The sequence below is a fragment of the Aristolochia californica genome, unplaced genomic scaffold (assembly GCF_029961685.1).
Source record: "Aristolochia californica isolate CCGP_79_NKW_82.1479 unplaced genomic scaffold, dmAriCali1.0.hap1 SCAF_2, whole genome shotgun sequence".
NCBI classification, from domain to species: domain Eukaryota; kingdom Viridiplantae; phylum Streptophyta; class Magnoliopsida; order Piperales; family Aristolochiaceae; genus Aristolochia; species Aristolochia californica.
In genome coordinates this window covers 48,007,600-48,023,903 of record NW_027181881.1, presented here as the reverse complement: position 1 = coordinate 48,023,903, position 16,304 = coordinate 48,007,600, and the positions used below count along the sequence as shown (strand labels likewise).

General features: G+C 37.6%; 3 protein-coding genes across 3 annotated transcripts; 1 reads left to right on the top strand and 2 right to left on the bottom strand.

The window, feature by feature from the left end:
• Positions 1–96: 96 nt before the first annotated feature.
• On the bottom strand, positions 97–9,064 carry LOC137956201 (fatty acid amide hydrolase-like). The gene is made up of 20 exons (XM_068803583.1): positions 8,965–9,064; positions 8,079–8,188; positions 7,747–7,807; positions 7,336–7,520; positions 7,119–7,248; positions 5,913–5,990; positions 5,629–5,776; positions 5,383–5,495; positions 3,602–3,677; positions 3,438–3,509; positions 3,281–3,332; positions 2,783–2,854; positions 2,546–2,626; positions 2,348–2,451; positions 2,165–2,257; positions 1,405–1,473; positions 1,050–1,114; positions 881–942; positions 702–797; positions 97–328 (listed from the first exon to the last, which is right to left on the bottom strand). Exons 1-20 carry the CDS (start codon positions 9,062–9,064, stop codon positions 269–271), a joined length of 1,827 nt encoding a protein of 608 aa, XP_068659684.1. The 3' UTR covers positions 97–268.
• A 1,450-nt stretch (positions 9,065–10,514) lies between these two features.
• On the top strand, positions 10,515–11,101 carry LOC137956205 (uncharacterized). Its single transcript, XM_068803588.1, has one exon. The coding sequence runs from the start codon at positions 10,600–10,602 to the stop codon at positions 10,930–10,932; it is 333 nt and encodes a 110-aa protein (XP_068659689.1). The 5' UTR covers positions 10,515–10,599; the 3' UTR covers positions 10,933–11,101.
• Positions 11,102–11,294: 193 nt separating this feature from the next.
• Positions 11,295–15,174, bottom strand: LOC137956202 (chlorophyllide a oxygenase, chloroplastic-like). Its single transcript, XM_068803584.1, has 9 exons — positions 15,091–15,174; positions 14,741–14,986; positions 13,734–13,838; positions 13,307–13,573; positions 13,075–13,222; positions 12,732–12,916; positions 12,518–12,630; positions 12,026–12,320; positions 11,295–11,817 (listed from the first exon to the last, which is right to left on the bottom strand). Exons 1-9 carry the CDS (start codon positions 15,163–15,165, stop codon positions 11,638–11,640), a joined length of 1,614 nt encoding a protein of 537 aa, XP_068659685.1. The 5' UTR covers positions 15,166–15,174; the 3' UTR covers positions 11,295–11,637.
• Positions 15,175–16,304: the final 1,130 nt, after the last annotated feature.

Below are 16,304 nucleotides of genomic sequence, written 5' to 3'. Positions count from 1 at the left end.
ACCCCTTCCCTACTTAATTGGGAAGTTTTTAAGGGCAGGGTACCTCACTGCTAAGGTTCAGGGGCCCCTCTGCCTACGTAAAGGGAAGGCTTCTGAGTCTGTAAATCAATAAATTTTCATCCGAAAGTAGGAGATTGGAAAACAGTAAGTTTGACAACAATCCAATAAAACAAACAACACGTCAACTGAAGCAAAAGAGCTGCCCGCGTAAATTTCTAACTTGGCCAATTTTTGTAATCCCAGGAACGATATCGATCTAGTTTGGGGCCTATTCCTTCAGGAGATTAAAGAAAACCTCAGGATCTCTATAGTTCTTCATGCATATGGCCTGCAAAAGAAACATCGGATAATACAGCATTTCTGAAAGACAATATAAACTCTCGCTTTTCCAACAATTGCAGTTAACAAAGTTCAAAAGCCGTGAACTTCTGACAACAGAAACTTGCGTTTAAATAACGACCTCGGAGATCAAACCCAGCAAAGTGAAATTAATCTCAAAATGTTGACTAATAAAAGGATTCGATCTGAACTAGGTTCATAGTAAAGTGACAAGCTAACAGCCATGTCTGTGGGATCGAGTACTTCTAGTCTTTTTACCAACACAATAACACGCGTTTACTTTGAAGGTTTTCTAAATAAAGATACCTAGTAGCTGAAATGAAAGAAAACTTCAAATGATGACAGGTGATTAGTACTATTACCTGCGTTGCAAAAGCAAGATGGAGCAATGTTGCTTCACCCCATGGTTGTCCAATAAATTGGAGGCCAATAGGCAAACCCTGCTTGTCGTAGCCAATCTATGCAACAAAAATTTCTGCTTAAATGTCGAAAGCCAATTTTACCCTTCGGGTCGAATGATTGAAAATGAAAGAGAACCTACTGGGACGGTAATGGCCGGCAACCCAAGAAAATTTCCTGCTATCATGTATCGAACAAGCGAAGCTATGGCAAATATAAACATGTCACACATTGGTATATCATAAACTGGCATCTGAATACAATAGGAAAATAGCTTATGAACGACGAAATATTATATGTTGAGAAAGTACCTCCGTTTATATAGTCAAGCTCACCAGTCTCCAGTGCATCGCTTTGAATTGAGTACGCAGTAACACTGTCCAAAACACCAAAGCAAAACAGCTTAGAAGAAGTGCTTCTTAGAAACTATAAATGATAGTGACCCAAGTCTTTCAACATCTCTATTTTGTTCTGAAAACACTACATCATAATTTACTAATCTTTTCTGCAACCCTGTCCCTGCATTACGACCCCCCACATTCCTATTCTGGGGTGATTAAGCTAAAACATTTCCTGGAAGATTCAAGTTCCTATCCACTGATGAAGAGTACCAAAGCATATAATCTGTTTGCTTGAAACTTAAATGCGGTATAGCTAGAAAAGTACCCTGTTGTAGGTGTGACAATTACATCCGCTTTTTTGAATATCTCCTTGTGAAAGTACATTTGGCGTCTCCTGGAGAAAAGACATGATCTGCACATCGTCATGCAGAAGAAATAGAAACAAAATTTGACAGGTCGTTCATTGCGCCACAACAATATCCGACAAGTACCTATGAGATTACAAATCGTTGAAAAGAGAAAAAAAATTAAGAGCCATGAACATAGGACGACATTCCACTACGGTAGTCTTCTGTATGAAATCCGTGTGAGAAACTATTGTTCTCTTGTTTTAACTTAAAATTTATTTAGTTTGATCCAATAATAAGGAACACTTCTATAAATGTGACTGTGAAGAATTGTATTATAAAGAAAAACACAACTCGTACTTCTCATGACAACAATAACTTTAAAGATATGGTTTGTAGCAGTTAAGTGGGATCTAGAGAAGATCCAAGTGGTGCAAGATCTTGTCAATGTTGTTTGGGGGACTGGCAAGGAACACAATAAAGTGAAAAATAACATCGATGACAAGAAAGAGAAATTTGAAGACAGCAACCTATTGATGAAACTAGAAAAAGGAGTACAATATGGAGGGGGATTCATGCGGCCAGCTCAAAATAGATGGGTTGACGTAATACATACCATGTACCTATCATCTATAACTACAAGGAACTGCAGAATGACAATTAGAGCGAGAAAGAGAGACTCATGCGATACTAATAATTGAGGATGAAAATTAAAAATTGAAAGGTATAATAGTGAACCTGAGCCTTTGGGAATTTAGATACTCTTTGCTGTTAAAAGCACCATATATGCTCATTGCTACTCTTGTATCCCATCCGAATTGTTTGACATTCCTAGAAGAAAGAAGAGGATATCTGTAAGAAATTCAAAAACGTTTTGCTCAGACTGGTTATATACTAACAAAAACAGTGACCAAATCATACGACGTAACAAGGTGGCGACCCAATGATGTAGTGCACTCAGATCCAATTGTTAAATAATGGGCAAGCCGCATAGCCTCGATGTCTGGTAAAGTCACCTCTACGGTCTTAAAAGTAAAAAAACAAAAAAGAGAGAGAATTGAGATATTAGAAAGGTTGTTTCTATCATTAAAATCAATAATTCAGAGTCAGAAGCAGTACCTTCCATCCATAATGCCCGGAGAGCCTAGTCAGGGCTTGGTCACAACAGCTTCTGATCTCTTCATGGCTATCATTAAACCACTACTTGGTAAAACAAAAGAAAGAGAAAATAGAAAAAGCAACTGTCAGATCTTGTTTGTGGACATGCCTCCGAAGAGACTCATATCAGTTCAGTTAAAACACATGAAACTGAAAATAATGTTTGATATATCTATTCATATTTTAAAATAGGCAAACCTCAGAATATTTTGCCAGCTTGATGTTAGAAATTGAGCTTGTTGACTTCAGCTGGGGAAACTCCACTCTTGGCTGGTAATTTCTCCACAATCAAAAGAAAGGAAAACTTTTATGAGACCCATGACATAGGCATATGGTGAAAGTTATCTTGAGTAACGATTTGTGTTAAAATACCAGTCCATGGGTATTTTGGTTATTTCTCACATTACATTTTTCTCTTACATTATGGCAGTTAGATAGACAATGTCTTATTTCATCTCTGGTTCAATTTTCATTCAATTTAGACATGTATTTTAGGAGATATTGAATATTGAAGGGTATTTTTGTCCTCTTGTAAAATATCACTTAAACCCTGATTAAAAAGAGGTAGAATGTGATTTTTCTCACACTTTTCCAAGGCAGTAAGGCTGATTTCTCTCGGGTCTCTTTTTCCCCTCTTTTCTCTTTTATTCTATCCCCAAATCTCATATTTTTCAACTTGTATATAGTAGCACTTACAGGTGAATAAGCAAGCTCGCTTTGTACAGGGTGATCACTAATGGCTGCATGGCTGAACACAGAAACTATTTTAGGTTCCAACTCAAACAAGATTCAGCCCTCTTAAAACAAAAGAAAAAAGTGACCTTGATGACCTTCTCATCAAGGAAAAACTTACACTATAAGCGCATCTTCTACTGTACCAGCCAATATTCCTATGGATCCAACAGTCCAGTTGAGAGGAAGAGCACTGGAAGAAAAGAAAGAAATACATCTTAGAATCTTTTCATGCATGAGTTTAAATATTATAGAGAAATTAGGTCAAAATAAAGGGAACTCAACCCTATGTGAGATATGCATCCAAAAGTAGGCTTAAAACCGACTACACCACACAGAGCAGCAGGCAGCCGCACAGAACCTGAAGATACAAAATAGAAACAAGTCACGGCTACCTTACTATGAAATGACCAATGCTGCCACTAATCAATTTCATCTACCACTTTGAGTGTCTATCCTCTAATTGTAAGAATACTATTATGTTTTTTCAAAATAGTCACAAAATTTATTAACAGAGCATAAACAATTTTTGAGGATTCAGTAATTGCCTAAAAGGCAAAAATCTAAGGCAGATCAAATCGTGCTATCTCTTAAAGTTTGAAAGATATTTGATGATCTTGAAATCAAGACGGTGGTGAAATTTACATGCATGGTCTTTGAATGGCTTGAAATCTTCATGTAAAAGTCTGAATGCATCAATAAACCAAGGGCATTTAACAGAAGCCAAAAGAATTAGTTTCTCATCATCAGTTGGATGGTGCATCTGGCAGATGTACGCTGTGAAAGTGCTCAAAAAGCTTGTAAAATTATATATGGCAGGCTGCACCTTGTTCATTGCTCAAGGATACCTAAGCTTTACATGCTCTCCTATGGTGACAGACCTGACATTACATAAATCCAAAACAAATTTAGAATGACGAGTTTGCCAGATTACTGGGGTGATTTTCATTTGTAAGGGTAAGACCAGAATCTCATCGTGCAATTGATTGCAGCTTAGTCTTGATACCCATGCCATTAGAAAGCAAAATAGAATTGACAAGTGGTTGGTAACCCCACAAAGTAAAGATTTAAAGAAACAAATTACCAAATGATCCAAATCAAAATGTTTAGTTTTAGTTCCAACTACAGGATTGGAAAACTGAGCTGATTGAAAATGCTGGCTGATTTGAAATCTGAAAAATGCTGACATCTCCTGAAGGCCTCTACTGGAGAGGATAAAGCACTACTATATTCAATACACTGAGGGAAATACAACCTATCTTGTTTTTGGGGAGATAGTCCATGATTGTCATGTCCTATTACAGAAGACATCATTAATCCTCTGACTACAATGGATTCACTCAGGAGTTAAAACAGGAGTTGCCCTGCCTGGTGGAAATAAAGCAGCTAATTTCAGAAACTAAGCTACTGTATATTGTTTTCAAATGGTTTATTATTGAAATATAGGAGGATGTTTCGGTGCCAATAAGATCATCTTACTCCCAGTCAAGGATAAAAAAACTGGGGGAAAAAAGAAAGATTTCTTTCACTGATGGTAGTGATGATCATCTTGGACTATCACAAACTCCACATGTTTCTTCTCATTTACAGTATATGAAAGTTGGACTTGATTTGCTTGATTTTTAAAATAATAACTGGATAAAATAATAACATAAGTGGTGTAGCTTCCATGCTCTCAATTACAAATCTGTATCATACTGCAAGAATAGAAAAAAATCACCAACTATATTGGTTAGAGGTTTTGGAATAGCTTGCTTACTCAACTACGCATATTTGATTAGAGCTTTTATTATGAAAAAAAGAACTACAATTTATATAGAAAACTTTTAGCACATCTAGTTTGTCTGATTATTATTAAGTAACACTTTCTCCTGTCTGTTTATCATTAAATTTGAAAAATATATAACAGATGGCAAAATGGGATAAGTCCAAAACAAAGATCAAAATATTTTTAATTTCAAATAGATTATTGTCAATTTATGACCACATGTGATTTGTCAGAACGCAAGCCCCATCTCGACATTTGTAGTAAACTTTTTCAATTGAAGGAAACAGAAGCTATCTACCTCCACCATCAACACCAAGAGCAACAGGGCACAATCCTGCTGCAACCACTGCAGCAGATCCACTAGATGAACCTCCACAGATTCTTTTGATGTTGTAAGGATTTTTAGTAACCCTGAAATTACATAAAAATAAATAACTAAAGGAATGACTGGATGAATAAATAGAAACAGCTTAGCTACTAAGTGTAATGAGATAAGTATATATCAAACATGGTACAAGAAAGTAGAATCAGTAAACTTTTGTACCCATAATGTGGATTGATCCCACTTATCCCTGTACCAAGTTCATGCATGTTGGTTTTCCCAACAAGTATTGCGCCACAAGACCTGAGGTGTTGGACACAACATGCATCTCGTTTACAAGGCCTAACCTTATGCAGCCATGTGGTTCCACCTAGAACAATCAAGTAGAGAAGAAATAGACAATTTAGAATGAAAATTAAGTTATGTCAACAGAGGGATGATGGTAAGCCAGACTTAATGGCTAAAATATATCTTAAAGGTGAAATCCAGAGGCAAAATTAAAGCACCTGTAGTCGGATACGGCAGGCAGTCTATCTCATCCTTAACTGCAATTGGTACTCCATCCAAAACTGAAATGGGTTGGCCTATAGGTGACAGTAAATCAGTGGGAAGCTAGTGTGGACAAGCATTGTAGAAAAGGAAAATTTAAACTCAACTTCCAGAAGTTAGTGTATAACATTGGTGACAAATATTTTACAACAGTGAATAAAGTTTGTTGCTTTAGATTATTATTTACTACATTGGATTGCCTCATTCTAATTATATCTCTATTAATATAGTTGTTTGTTTCGCAGGTTTTCTTCTTTTCCATGCTTTGTAGTAGAAAAGAAATATCAGAACATGGTGGATTCTAGTGGTGGACGAGAAGATCATAGGAGGAGATAGCTAGGGATATTTGATTAATATTTTAATTGTATCTATATAGAGTTCACATTAAAAAAAAAAAAAAAACTACAGCCTTATTGAAAAGATATCAGCTACCAACTTGAATCCAAGCAAGATACTCATGACATGTACAGTATCTTGATAGTATACCAGGTGGTGAATTCATTTTTCCCTCATGCAGAGAGTCAAGGTAATCTAGGGATTACACAATTGAAATATAGAGACTATTCTCTTCAAAATAAAAGGTTCTCCTCTGAGAACACAGCGTGACAAACTTCTGACAATTTCATGCAACAACTATCCATGATATTCCTATCAAAAGAAAAAAATTATTTTTAATATTATCATATCTGATTGAGATATTATCTGTAGGAAAGCAGATCACACCTTCTCCCCACCCCTCCAATGCAATCCCTCCTTCTCATCTCTATTATCTGTGAAGTTGGGTCCAAGGCCCATCCCAAAATGACTAGCCAACTTAGGATGCCTCTTTCCCAACTAATAAACTCAAGATCATTGTACTCTCTAATCCACGTGGGACTATTTCTTAACACTCCACCTCACGTGTAGGCCCTCTTTTGTGGCTCTACAAGTGGATAATTTGGGTGGAGGCCCACAAATAAGTACCTGCTCTGATACCATGTGAGACTATTTCTTAACATTATCTACCTTATGTTTGGAAGTAAGATTAGTTGAAATAAAAAGCTAAATGACATTTTCAGATTTTTTCCTTCTATCTCCAAATAAAAGTTAAAAGACCTTTTGTTTCTGTGAGTAGAGGGCTAAAAGATATTTGACAATGGAGTGTCATATGTTGGAGTTTTTACCTCTCTCATATCGAAGAGTTGATTCAGTGGCTTGCTTTAGAATATCTTCAGTGTCTTGCTTGATAAAAAATCCCATTTGAAGGTTAGGTTCCAAAGACTGTTTAACTGCAACTAAAAGCCGCTCTACAACCTGTATAGCTACTTCATAAGCCTCCTAGAAGTAAGACATTATGTAAGATATAGGCCAAACTACATAGAAAGTGCTACAAGAAATCACCATAGTAGGAGTCGTTTCTCCAGAAAGATAGGCTCCCGAGTAATCTCGAATTGTCCATCGCCTAAAAGTGAATGTGGAAGCAGCAATCTTTTCTGGACATGGAGGAAGACAGTCCATGGCCTGTTCAACCCGTTCAGGTGGAGTTAAATCAGATTGTATGCTTTTTGTTTCTTGCTCTTGATGATCTGCCATGGTTTTTTGAGGTCAGGTGTGAATTTAAGTAATACAAAAAAAAGCAGAAGATACAGAAAAAAACAGTCACCAAGCAAAGTTACATCCACCTGGCAAAGATGTTCAATTTACTTATTGAATGAAAGTTGATTTAAAAAACAAAGAGGAATGGAGTGTGAATGTGTTTGTGTGATATCCAAATTTTATTAATTTGAATGGCCTTCTTATACAACGTCATACCTTTTGATGGATGTAATGGAACAAACCAAGGAGACTCAATCTGTCCTGCAAATGAGATTAGCTGCATGTGGACTATGCTTGTCAGAAAACTGAATTATAGCTTAACCAAAAAATCTAACACAATTTTTTTATCTGATTACATAAATAATTAGAAATGGATTTATTGTTAAAAATAGCACATAGAGCTGAATTTAGTCAAACTGTAACACTTATGAAAAACAGGTACAGTAAGAGCAATAATGTCAAATAATGTACGAATGTTTTATTTAAACGTACACATTTTTCTTAGAAACTATTTAAACACACGTTGATGAAAATATGCTGACACATACCTTGTGGATCAAATTGTCTCTTTTCAATATGTACTTAGCAATTGGACCAATAATCCAAGACTCCAGAAGCCATACAGAAATCTTGATTACAATTCCAGCCATCCGAGGAGCTAATCAAGCATGCAAATTCTAAATGTCAGCAACAACATATTTATGCATGGGTAATGGGGGACGTTTTTAATATTCCCGCTTTAGAAAAAAGAAGTGCGTTCACATGAATCAAATTGAGCGCTTTATCATTTTATGGTTACCCAGATCCTTATTTCAAAAGCATACTGGGAGCAGCAGAGAATGAAACCAGTAAATCACTAAATGGAAATAGAAAAAAAACAGCACCATGAGCGACACATAAATAGGGAAAGAAATTGAAATTCAGAGAGAGAGAGAGAGAGAGAGAGAGAGAGAGAGAAATAGAGAAATCTTTGAGTATTTTAAAACAAACTTAAGAAATGAAAAAAGAAAATTAAAAAAAATAATGATATTTTAGAAAGAAAATCTAAGAAGAAGAACAAACACAAGTTGGTAAAATGACCAAACCATGCTGCTATGTAGGAGAAGGAACTACCAGCGTTCTTTGTTAAACAACAGAAAAGTGAGAATAATAAATTCTGGAAGGAAATTTCAGATAAAGATTCCGAAGCAGAAATAAACTAACAAAGCGGAAAGCACACTCAGCTAGCACGAATTAGTCAAACAAGGCAAAAACAACTATCACAATTACTTCAGAGCATTTGCCGTCATATTTACACGAAAAACACATAACAGAGTAGAAACTTCAATTGAACCACATTTACTAAAAACCACGTCGAGCACCAGCATCCAGCACTGTGGCTTGGAGAATCAATCAAACAGAAACTAAAACAATACTCTTAAAGGCGTTGCAAACCTTTGACATTTGCTCGGAGGTACGTCTCCTTGCTCTGCGGACCAAGATCAACCTCCTCCTTGGGCGCATACAACTTAGCTCTCACGCCAAAAAACCCCATCTCTCAATCCCCTGCAACTGACAAAATCCTTCGTTTGCAGTCACCTTAAAAGGTGAACAAATCGAAGTAGAAGAAGGCGGACGGAGATTTCGAGACATGACGAGGAAAAGTGAAATGCGAGTTGAACGAGTCGAAGACGAAAGGTGAAAGTTGTAATAAATTAGGAGTTGAGTGGAGAAGAAGATGGTAGAGCGTTTCTAGAAGACGCAGTCGCCAATCTCTGCCCGAGAGAGAGCGGGAAAACCGATATAGGGCAGAAAAGGAAGAAAAAAAAGTCCGGCTTCCGAATTCGACCTTTTAACGACTTTTACCGGTCAGTTTTTTTCTATTCCCGAATTGTCCCTTTTGTGGCAGCAAGCACTTGAAGTAAGTGTGATGAAATGGAGTGGTATTATCGTAATTTCATTCGGGAAGGATATCCTCTTCAAAGTTTGTGCGCAACTGTCTGGTCCAGGCCACACGCCGGCTATCAAAGCAAACCTGAGCTGGTCCGGTTTACCGAACCATGGAAATTTATACAATTGTTAGTGGTACTTCTCTTTTGCCGGAAAACACAAAAAAATGGTAATCAAGCTACTAGAACCATTTTTGAGGCTCATAAATTGGATCTTGGTCATGTGAGTTGTAGTAAAAGAGTATAGGCCAAAGTAACATTATGAGTAGATAAGATTTATTACTTCTACTTACTTGATTGACTTTGTATAAGATACATAAATTTTTAATGGGTTTTGATTACATTAATTTCCACATGCACAATCTTTGTACTAGCATTAAAAATATTAGGAAAATTGTGAAAAAGTTTAAGTCTTTTACTTGTAATTCCACATCTAATTTGGTCGATGGTTAAGGTGAAGCGAATTGCAATGGGGCCACTACGAAAATCGAATTCGATAATTAGGCTATATGGGCCATTGGTAGGAAAACTCTACCTAAAGGAAGAGGTGACATTATTTTAAATGGAGAAGATGAGGTATCATAAATACACTGGAAGAAGAAAAGGTCTAGCATGTTCTGCACCCTTGTTATGTGCCCCTAGTCAAAGGGAAGAAGGAGAAAATAAGCAAGGGTTTCCTAAAGCTCGCAACAAACAAACATTTTCCCATCCTTTCTAACGTTTCAAATCATAAGTTAGCCTCATTTAGATTTATGTAGTAAAAAAAATCAAACAATCATCTATGCCACTACTTTGTCACTGTTGTCACTCCAATACAAAGCCAAAATTGCCTCAACCCGCAGTTGTACTGATTTCTAGACCCGAAGAGATAATATGGTCGATGTGGAACGAGTTCGCCGCCCCGATGGCCCCAGGCCCCTAACGCACGGGCATGGGACAAGCGGGGAACCGTCGAGCCGCAGGACGCCAGGGGCAGATTTGAAAATAAATCAAATCAAATGAAAATTATGTTTCGGTTCAAGCCTGGTTGCAGCTCTCACATTCTAGAAACTCCGATGCCGTTCTCTTGCGCCTTTTAAGTAATTACGACAACTGAGGCATATGAGGTAGCTGTATCCGTAATCCATCCCGGGTTTTGAGAATGTTCTTCTTCTTCGTCGGCGGTGTGGACCAACAGGTCCGGCAGGTTCTAAAGTCCGGTGCCAGCCGCTGTATTCGATGTGGCTCCCTTGCCGATCTCGTAGAATACGAAAAAGTGTTGAAGCTATTCTTCGTTCCAGTGTGGCGTTGGTCCGGCAAAGAGCCCGCTATGTACTGCAACAACTGTTCCCTTTTCTTCCCTAGAGACTACTCCCTCCCTCCCGTGGACGACAAGCCCTCTTCTTTACTTCCCAATGTCCCTCGCTGCTACTCCTGCGATCGCGTCGTTCAGCCCGAGTTCCGGTTCTGCCCCTTCTGCGGTGCTTCCCTGTGATTCGTTGGTTTTCTCGTGAAATCTTTTATGTTTGGGATAGGAATCAGTATTCTGTGACATGTTACTTATGGTTCTTGTACATTTTTCTGAACTAAATCTGGGTCATGTGCTCGTGTTCTCTGTGTTGAATGCTGATGAATGACACAAAGTTACTGAGAATTTTCACTTCTTCTCTTGTGCTTTTTCCACGAGGAAGATACAGAAAGGGAGGAATCAATCGGTATACAGTTTCCTTCTTCCGATGAACGAAGCAGGGTTCCGAGAGGGTAATGAGATTAAGCTAACATTAGAATTACACAACACCTCAAGTATCCCCCTTGAAAGATCCAAAACCAGTTTCTTGAAATGTGTACTCTAGAACATGTTACAAAGCAGTGAACTCCGGAATTCTTCTAATGAAATGGGTAAAAACAAAAAGGAAGAGAAAAAGAAAATGGGTAAAAACAAAAAGAAAGAGAAAAAGAAATTTTGAATCATAAAATGTACACAAACAATCAAGACGGACAAAGCCATTGCTATGCCTTGCACTTCTCCTTGATTACAGTTTATTTTACAGGGGCATCAGAGACCATCTTCTTCCATTTAGGATCCGCAGATGATAGGCCAAGCCAAAAACTCAGTTTATACCCTCGCTCCAGTTTATACATGTCCATGATTGTGCTTTAGCAAGGATTTAGGAGGTATAGTGGATGACGCTCCATCTGTTCAAGGACTCGCTGAAGATTTACTATAGGGTAATTGCTTAGCTCCTCGTTCGAGTGCATCTCTCCATAGTCTGTACCTTACTCCAAGCTTATCGTAAGAAACAGGCCAGTTCCAAACATTTGCTCCATTAATCATTCGTTCTTGTTGGCCAACCACAAGCCGTAAATCCTCATTCAACACCTGTGTCCAGAATGTAGAACATAAGCCGTGAATTTAAAAAAACTGTTTAGAAGGCCAACAGAATAACATGTTTCAGACAGCACTTTGTGTTCTCTTTGCTGCTAAAACTCTTAGTCAAACATTTTTGAGTTACGTCTGACATTTTCATATTAAATTGATTGGGAAGAAAATGGAACAGAGAAAGTTGATTTGAGTTCAAGATTTTTACCTGCTCTGCAAAATACCTCCACAGGATGTGCATAAAAGGTATATGCTGCAATATAGGTGCAAAGTCCAGAGACATTCTATACAGCAGCCTTGTCTTGTTTCTAGAGGAAGGTATGCACACATGAAGCTGGTGCAGGTGTGTTGAACATTGTCTGGTATTCTGGCCCTCCAATTTTCCAGGCTTTGAGATACCAATAGTCGAGAGAACCATACAAGGAGGCCGAAACTCCATATCAATAGGATAGGGGTCCCAGTAACCTTGAAGGCCAGATGCAGGAGTCAAGAATTTCACCAAGCTGGAAATCCAATAAATGCCAAGATAAATAAAATATTCTCAACTTTTTCTAAAGCTAGTTGAACCATCCCAACTTGATGAACATTGCAATAACTTATGTACTACTACTTGAGTGACAATACAGGTATTTAAAAGAAATTATAATGCAAAATCAGATCAATAAAAATACATTTCAGAACTGGAATAATTAAGGCAAACCTTGGAACTGTCCAACCCTTTGCAAAGGTGGAAGTGTGTGTGAAAGGAGCATGGGCAAGATCCAGAAGATTATCTAGAAGAAGCCCATGTTCAACGGGCAGTTCCATGACAATCTACAAGACAAATTGAAGAGAGTGACAGTTAAAGCATATCAATACTGCAAAACTACAACAGAGTCATCAAAGAACAAGAGTAAAAGAAAATGCCTTGCTACCTCAGCATGGATTTTGAACCCTTCAGGAGCTTGAAGTGATGGAATATCAGCCATTGGAGGTGCATCACCAGGCCAGATCCAGATCATGCCTTCTTTCTCAAAGCATGGCAACGAATTTATTCTGACTTTATGCAACCGAGTTGATGGCATTTTCTCACATTTTCCGTCAGTTGAGTACTCCCACCCTGATGAAATTTCACTGAAGTCATAAAATTTCAAATAGTAGACCAGATCTCAAACTTTTATGTGCCCTATTGGAGAATACAATCACGAGCTTTTATCAAGGGCAGATATTCCATTCATGAACAAAATTTCAAAACGCAAGCCAATTGATTATACTAACCATGATATGGACATTGTACGCGGCCCTCGTTAACTGACCCAAGATGCAGAGGACATGCTCTATGAGCACATGTATTCTGTACACAACCAGGTTTTCCATCCTTTCCACGAAATACTACCCAGGTATCTTCGAAGCAGTCTATAGGAATCTGTTAAAGAGAAGTAATTTACGTTACACACGTCAATGTATTAGAACCTCATCTTATCCAGTTATAGAAAAACTATCATCTTACCATGGTGTCATCCTTTAGATCATTAGAGAAAGCCACAGGGTACCAAAAGTTCTTCAAGTTAGGGTGGTAAGGTTGAGTGGGGCCTGACACGTTTAAACTTTTCCGAGGTGTTTTTGGTTTTAAAGTGTCTTTAGAAGATGAAGTGCTTGGAGGAGATTGATCGCACTCCTGTACATTGTGGTCTTGTAATAGTCTATCATTCACTAAGGCTTCCATGTAAGCAAGCTTGTCTAAGGCAGTTCCAACCCTAGCTTCAGATATATGAACCTGTGATACAACAAATAGATCAGATACTTTTATCTTAAGTACCATTTTATATTCCTAGTTAAGGAATCATTAATAAAGTTTGGCTCTGATAGAAACTATTCAATCAATTAGTATAGGGTATTAAGGGACGCAGGATTATTCAACTGAAATGCAAGCAAACCTGTCTATGAGCTTGAGCTAGTTCATCTTGTAACTCGGCAAGCTCTTTCTTCACGGTGCCAATTGATTTGTATTCACGAGCTAATGGATTGAGAACCTCCACCACCTGCAAAAGAGCAGTTAGAAACATACATACAAACAAGCAACACAGACGGTAGTCAAAGCATTATTTATGTTTTACTACGCTTTATTTTTTGTGACAAAGTCATGGTACAGTTATCACCAAAATAAACAAAAAAAAGTTGTCAAGAAATTAATTTGTTGATTCGTCTAAAAACTGTACGGTGAAAGAGTTCATCTTGGAACCAAGTAGGAAAGACGAAGAATGAATGCCAAAGACTCAAGTAAGCCACTTTGCCGACAGTCATCTCATTCAGTTGAGCCATCCAATACTCAAGAAGCCCATCCTGGAAGCTTTTGAATGAATAATCCAAACATCTAAAATAATAAGGATTGTCACATATGATCTCCTATGAATTCAGCAAACCAGCCTTTGCGAAGACAACTAGAGCATCCATTTAGCGATTTCTTTTGACTGAATGATATCTATTGAAGCACAACACAAATGATACTGTTCATAGTTTGTTCATACAGTCACTGTATCAGGAGGGTTTCCGCTGTGAAAGGAGATTGGAGCTAGGCTAATCTTTTCTTTCTCTCCATTGTTCATTTTGCATAATAGAGGTTGCATGCTCCGTGTCTCTTATCCATCTGGGAACCAAGCATGTGACGCAGTGCTGGACATTTATCCGGTTAAAAAAACAAAATGGAAAATGCAGAGAGTGTGGCAACCACTGCGTTATTCCGAAGCGCAGAAACTTCACACAACTGATAGAAGCAGTATTTTGGAAATTTATTGGCCAACGCGGCATCAGTTCCATGTGAACATGCTCCCGGAATCAGGAGTCCGCTCAACAAGGTTCAAGGCAACAGATAACCCAAGAGAACCCCTTTAAAAGCAGCAATGCAGAGTTCAATTTCAACAAGAGCGAGTCATAAGAGACGTACCTTCTCGTGAAGAAGCATGATCGTGAGTAGATCCTGCCGAGCTCTCCAATCACAGTATTGGATATCAAACCTCGCCACCTCAATCGCTTGATAAACATCCAAGAACTTGCCCTTACTCCGTGGAAATCTAGGCCTGGGGTCCTCCACGTCAAATAATGGACCCCATCCATTCAAATTTTTCTTCTCCAGACCTCCGCCTTCCTCTCCAAATATAGCAAAAACACCAAATCCTCCTCTAACAACACTCTGAAATTTTACAAAACAAAAACGAACCAATTAATCAACCACCTGAAAGTAACCAAACTGGTATTCCACTCCACAGCGTCGATAAACGACGACTCCAAGCTTACCTTCTTCGTACTAAATCTAATCTTCGAGGGTCGGCAGAGAGAGAACGGGAGAGAGAGAGTAGAAGCAGTTGTCATGGCGCTGCCGCTCCCTGCAACAGAAAAGAGAAAGCAGAGAAGGGAAAAAGCGTTTTTATTTCGACAGCCGGGAGTCTTTTGGCGGAGACGATAAGAGGTTGGAGTTGGTCGCGATCTCCGCTGGCCTCCCAATGAATGCCACGTGGAAATATGCGCTGCACTCGTGGCGGCTCGATAGTCCACACGTTGGTATGAGGAGAGCTTGTGGTCTGCAAGTATCTCGCCACGTCGCCCAATATATGTTGCCAGATCGGATCGAACGATATCTCCCTATCTGGTTTTTTGCATTTTTCAGTGTTTTTCCTAAAATGAGTTTTGCTCATGGAAAATGAGAGAGAGAAAGAGCATAAGAGAGATATAGTTTTTCTTATTTGGATATATGTAGAAAAAAATAAAAGAAAGTTAGTAAATTTTAAAAATTTGATTACTAAAATTTTCTCTCCAATTTTTTTTTATCTTAATAATTCTCTACGGACAAACAACAAAAAATATTTTTCTCTCCCATTTTCATTTATTTTATTTTATTTTCTTTTCTTTGGGTTCCAAACATAACCCTTGCAAAAGAAAATAAAATAAAATATTCACTATTATTATTCCAAAAAATAATTAATAAAAATAATATAATAATTAAATTCCTCTTTTCGCTAACTATTTTTGAGAATAATAATAGTCTAATTATCATTTTTTTATTTTTTTTCCATAGGATTCCAAACCTTAAGGGATTCAAATCAACTCAAATCAATTCTCTAATAATCAATATATATTAGTTAGACACGTAGGTTGGTGGATACGAAAAAGAGTCATACAAATTCGACATGGACAATTTTGAACTTACTATGGTCATCGTGGTCAAATTTAAGATGGTTCAGGGTGGTAAACACAATCGAAATGTAAAAAAGCCGCTAAATTTGAACTAGGTATGCTTATCATTTTCAAATTTAAGAGGGTTTAGATCAACTTAAATGTTATAATTGCATAATTTACAATACCAATATGATTTTATTTTTTTGTAAAAAGGTATATGTAAATAAGTCACATGGGTTATTAGATAATAATAAATAAATAAATATTCTAGCTAAATTTGAATTGGTTACTTAAGCCCTGTTAGTGCGCAATGTAAGTGAAATGTATTTCACTTA

Excerpts from the sequence above, each read along its gene's own strand:
- LOC137956202 (XM_068803584.1), bottom strand. The coding sequence starts at position 15,165 with ATGACAACTGCTTCTACTCTCTCTCTCCCGTTCTCTCTCTGCCGACCC. Across the intron at positions 14,987-15,090 it reads TTAGATTTAGTACGAAGAAG|AGTGTTGTTAGAGGAGGATT; the intron begins GTAAGCTTGGAG and ends GTAAAATTTCAG. Across the intron at positions 12,631-12,731 it reads GGTTCAAAATCCATGCTGAG|ATTGTCATGGAACTGCCCGT; the intron begins GTAGCAAGGCAT and ends TTTGTCTTGTAG.
- LOC137956201 (XM_068803583.1), bottom strand. The coding sequence starts at position 9,064 with ATGGGGTTTTTTGGCGTGAGAGCTAAGTTGTATGCGCCCAAGGAGGAG. Across the intron at positions 7,521-7,746 it reads TCCATTACATCCATCAAAAG|ATCATCAAGAGCAAGAAACA; the intron begins GTATGACGTTGT and ends AAACCATGGCAG. Across the intron at positions 798-880 it reads TGCCGGCCATTACCGTCCCA|ATTGGCTACGACAAGCAGGG; the intron begins GTAGGTTCTCTT and ends TTTGTTGCATAG.
- LOC137956205 (XM_068803588.1), top strand. The coding sequence starts at position 10,600 with ATGTTCTTCTTCTTCGTCGGCGGTGTGGACCAACAGGTCCGGCAGGTT.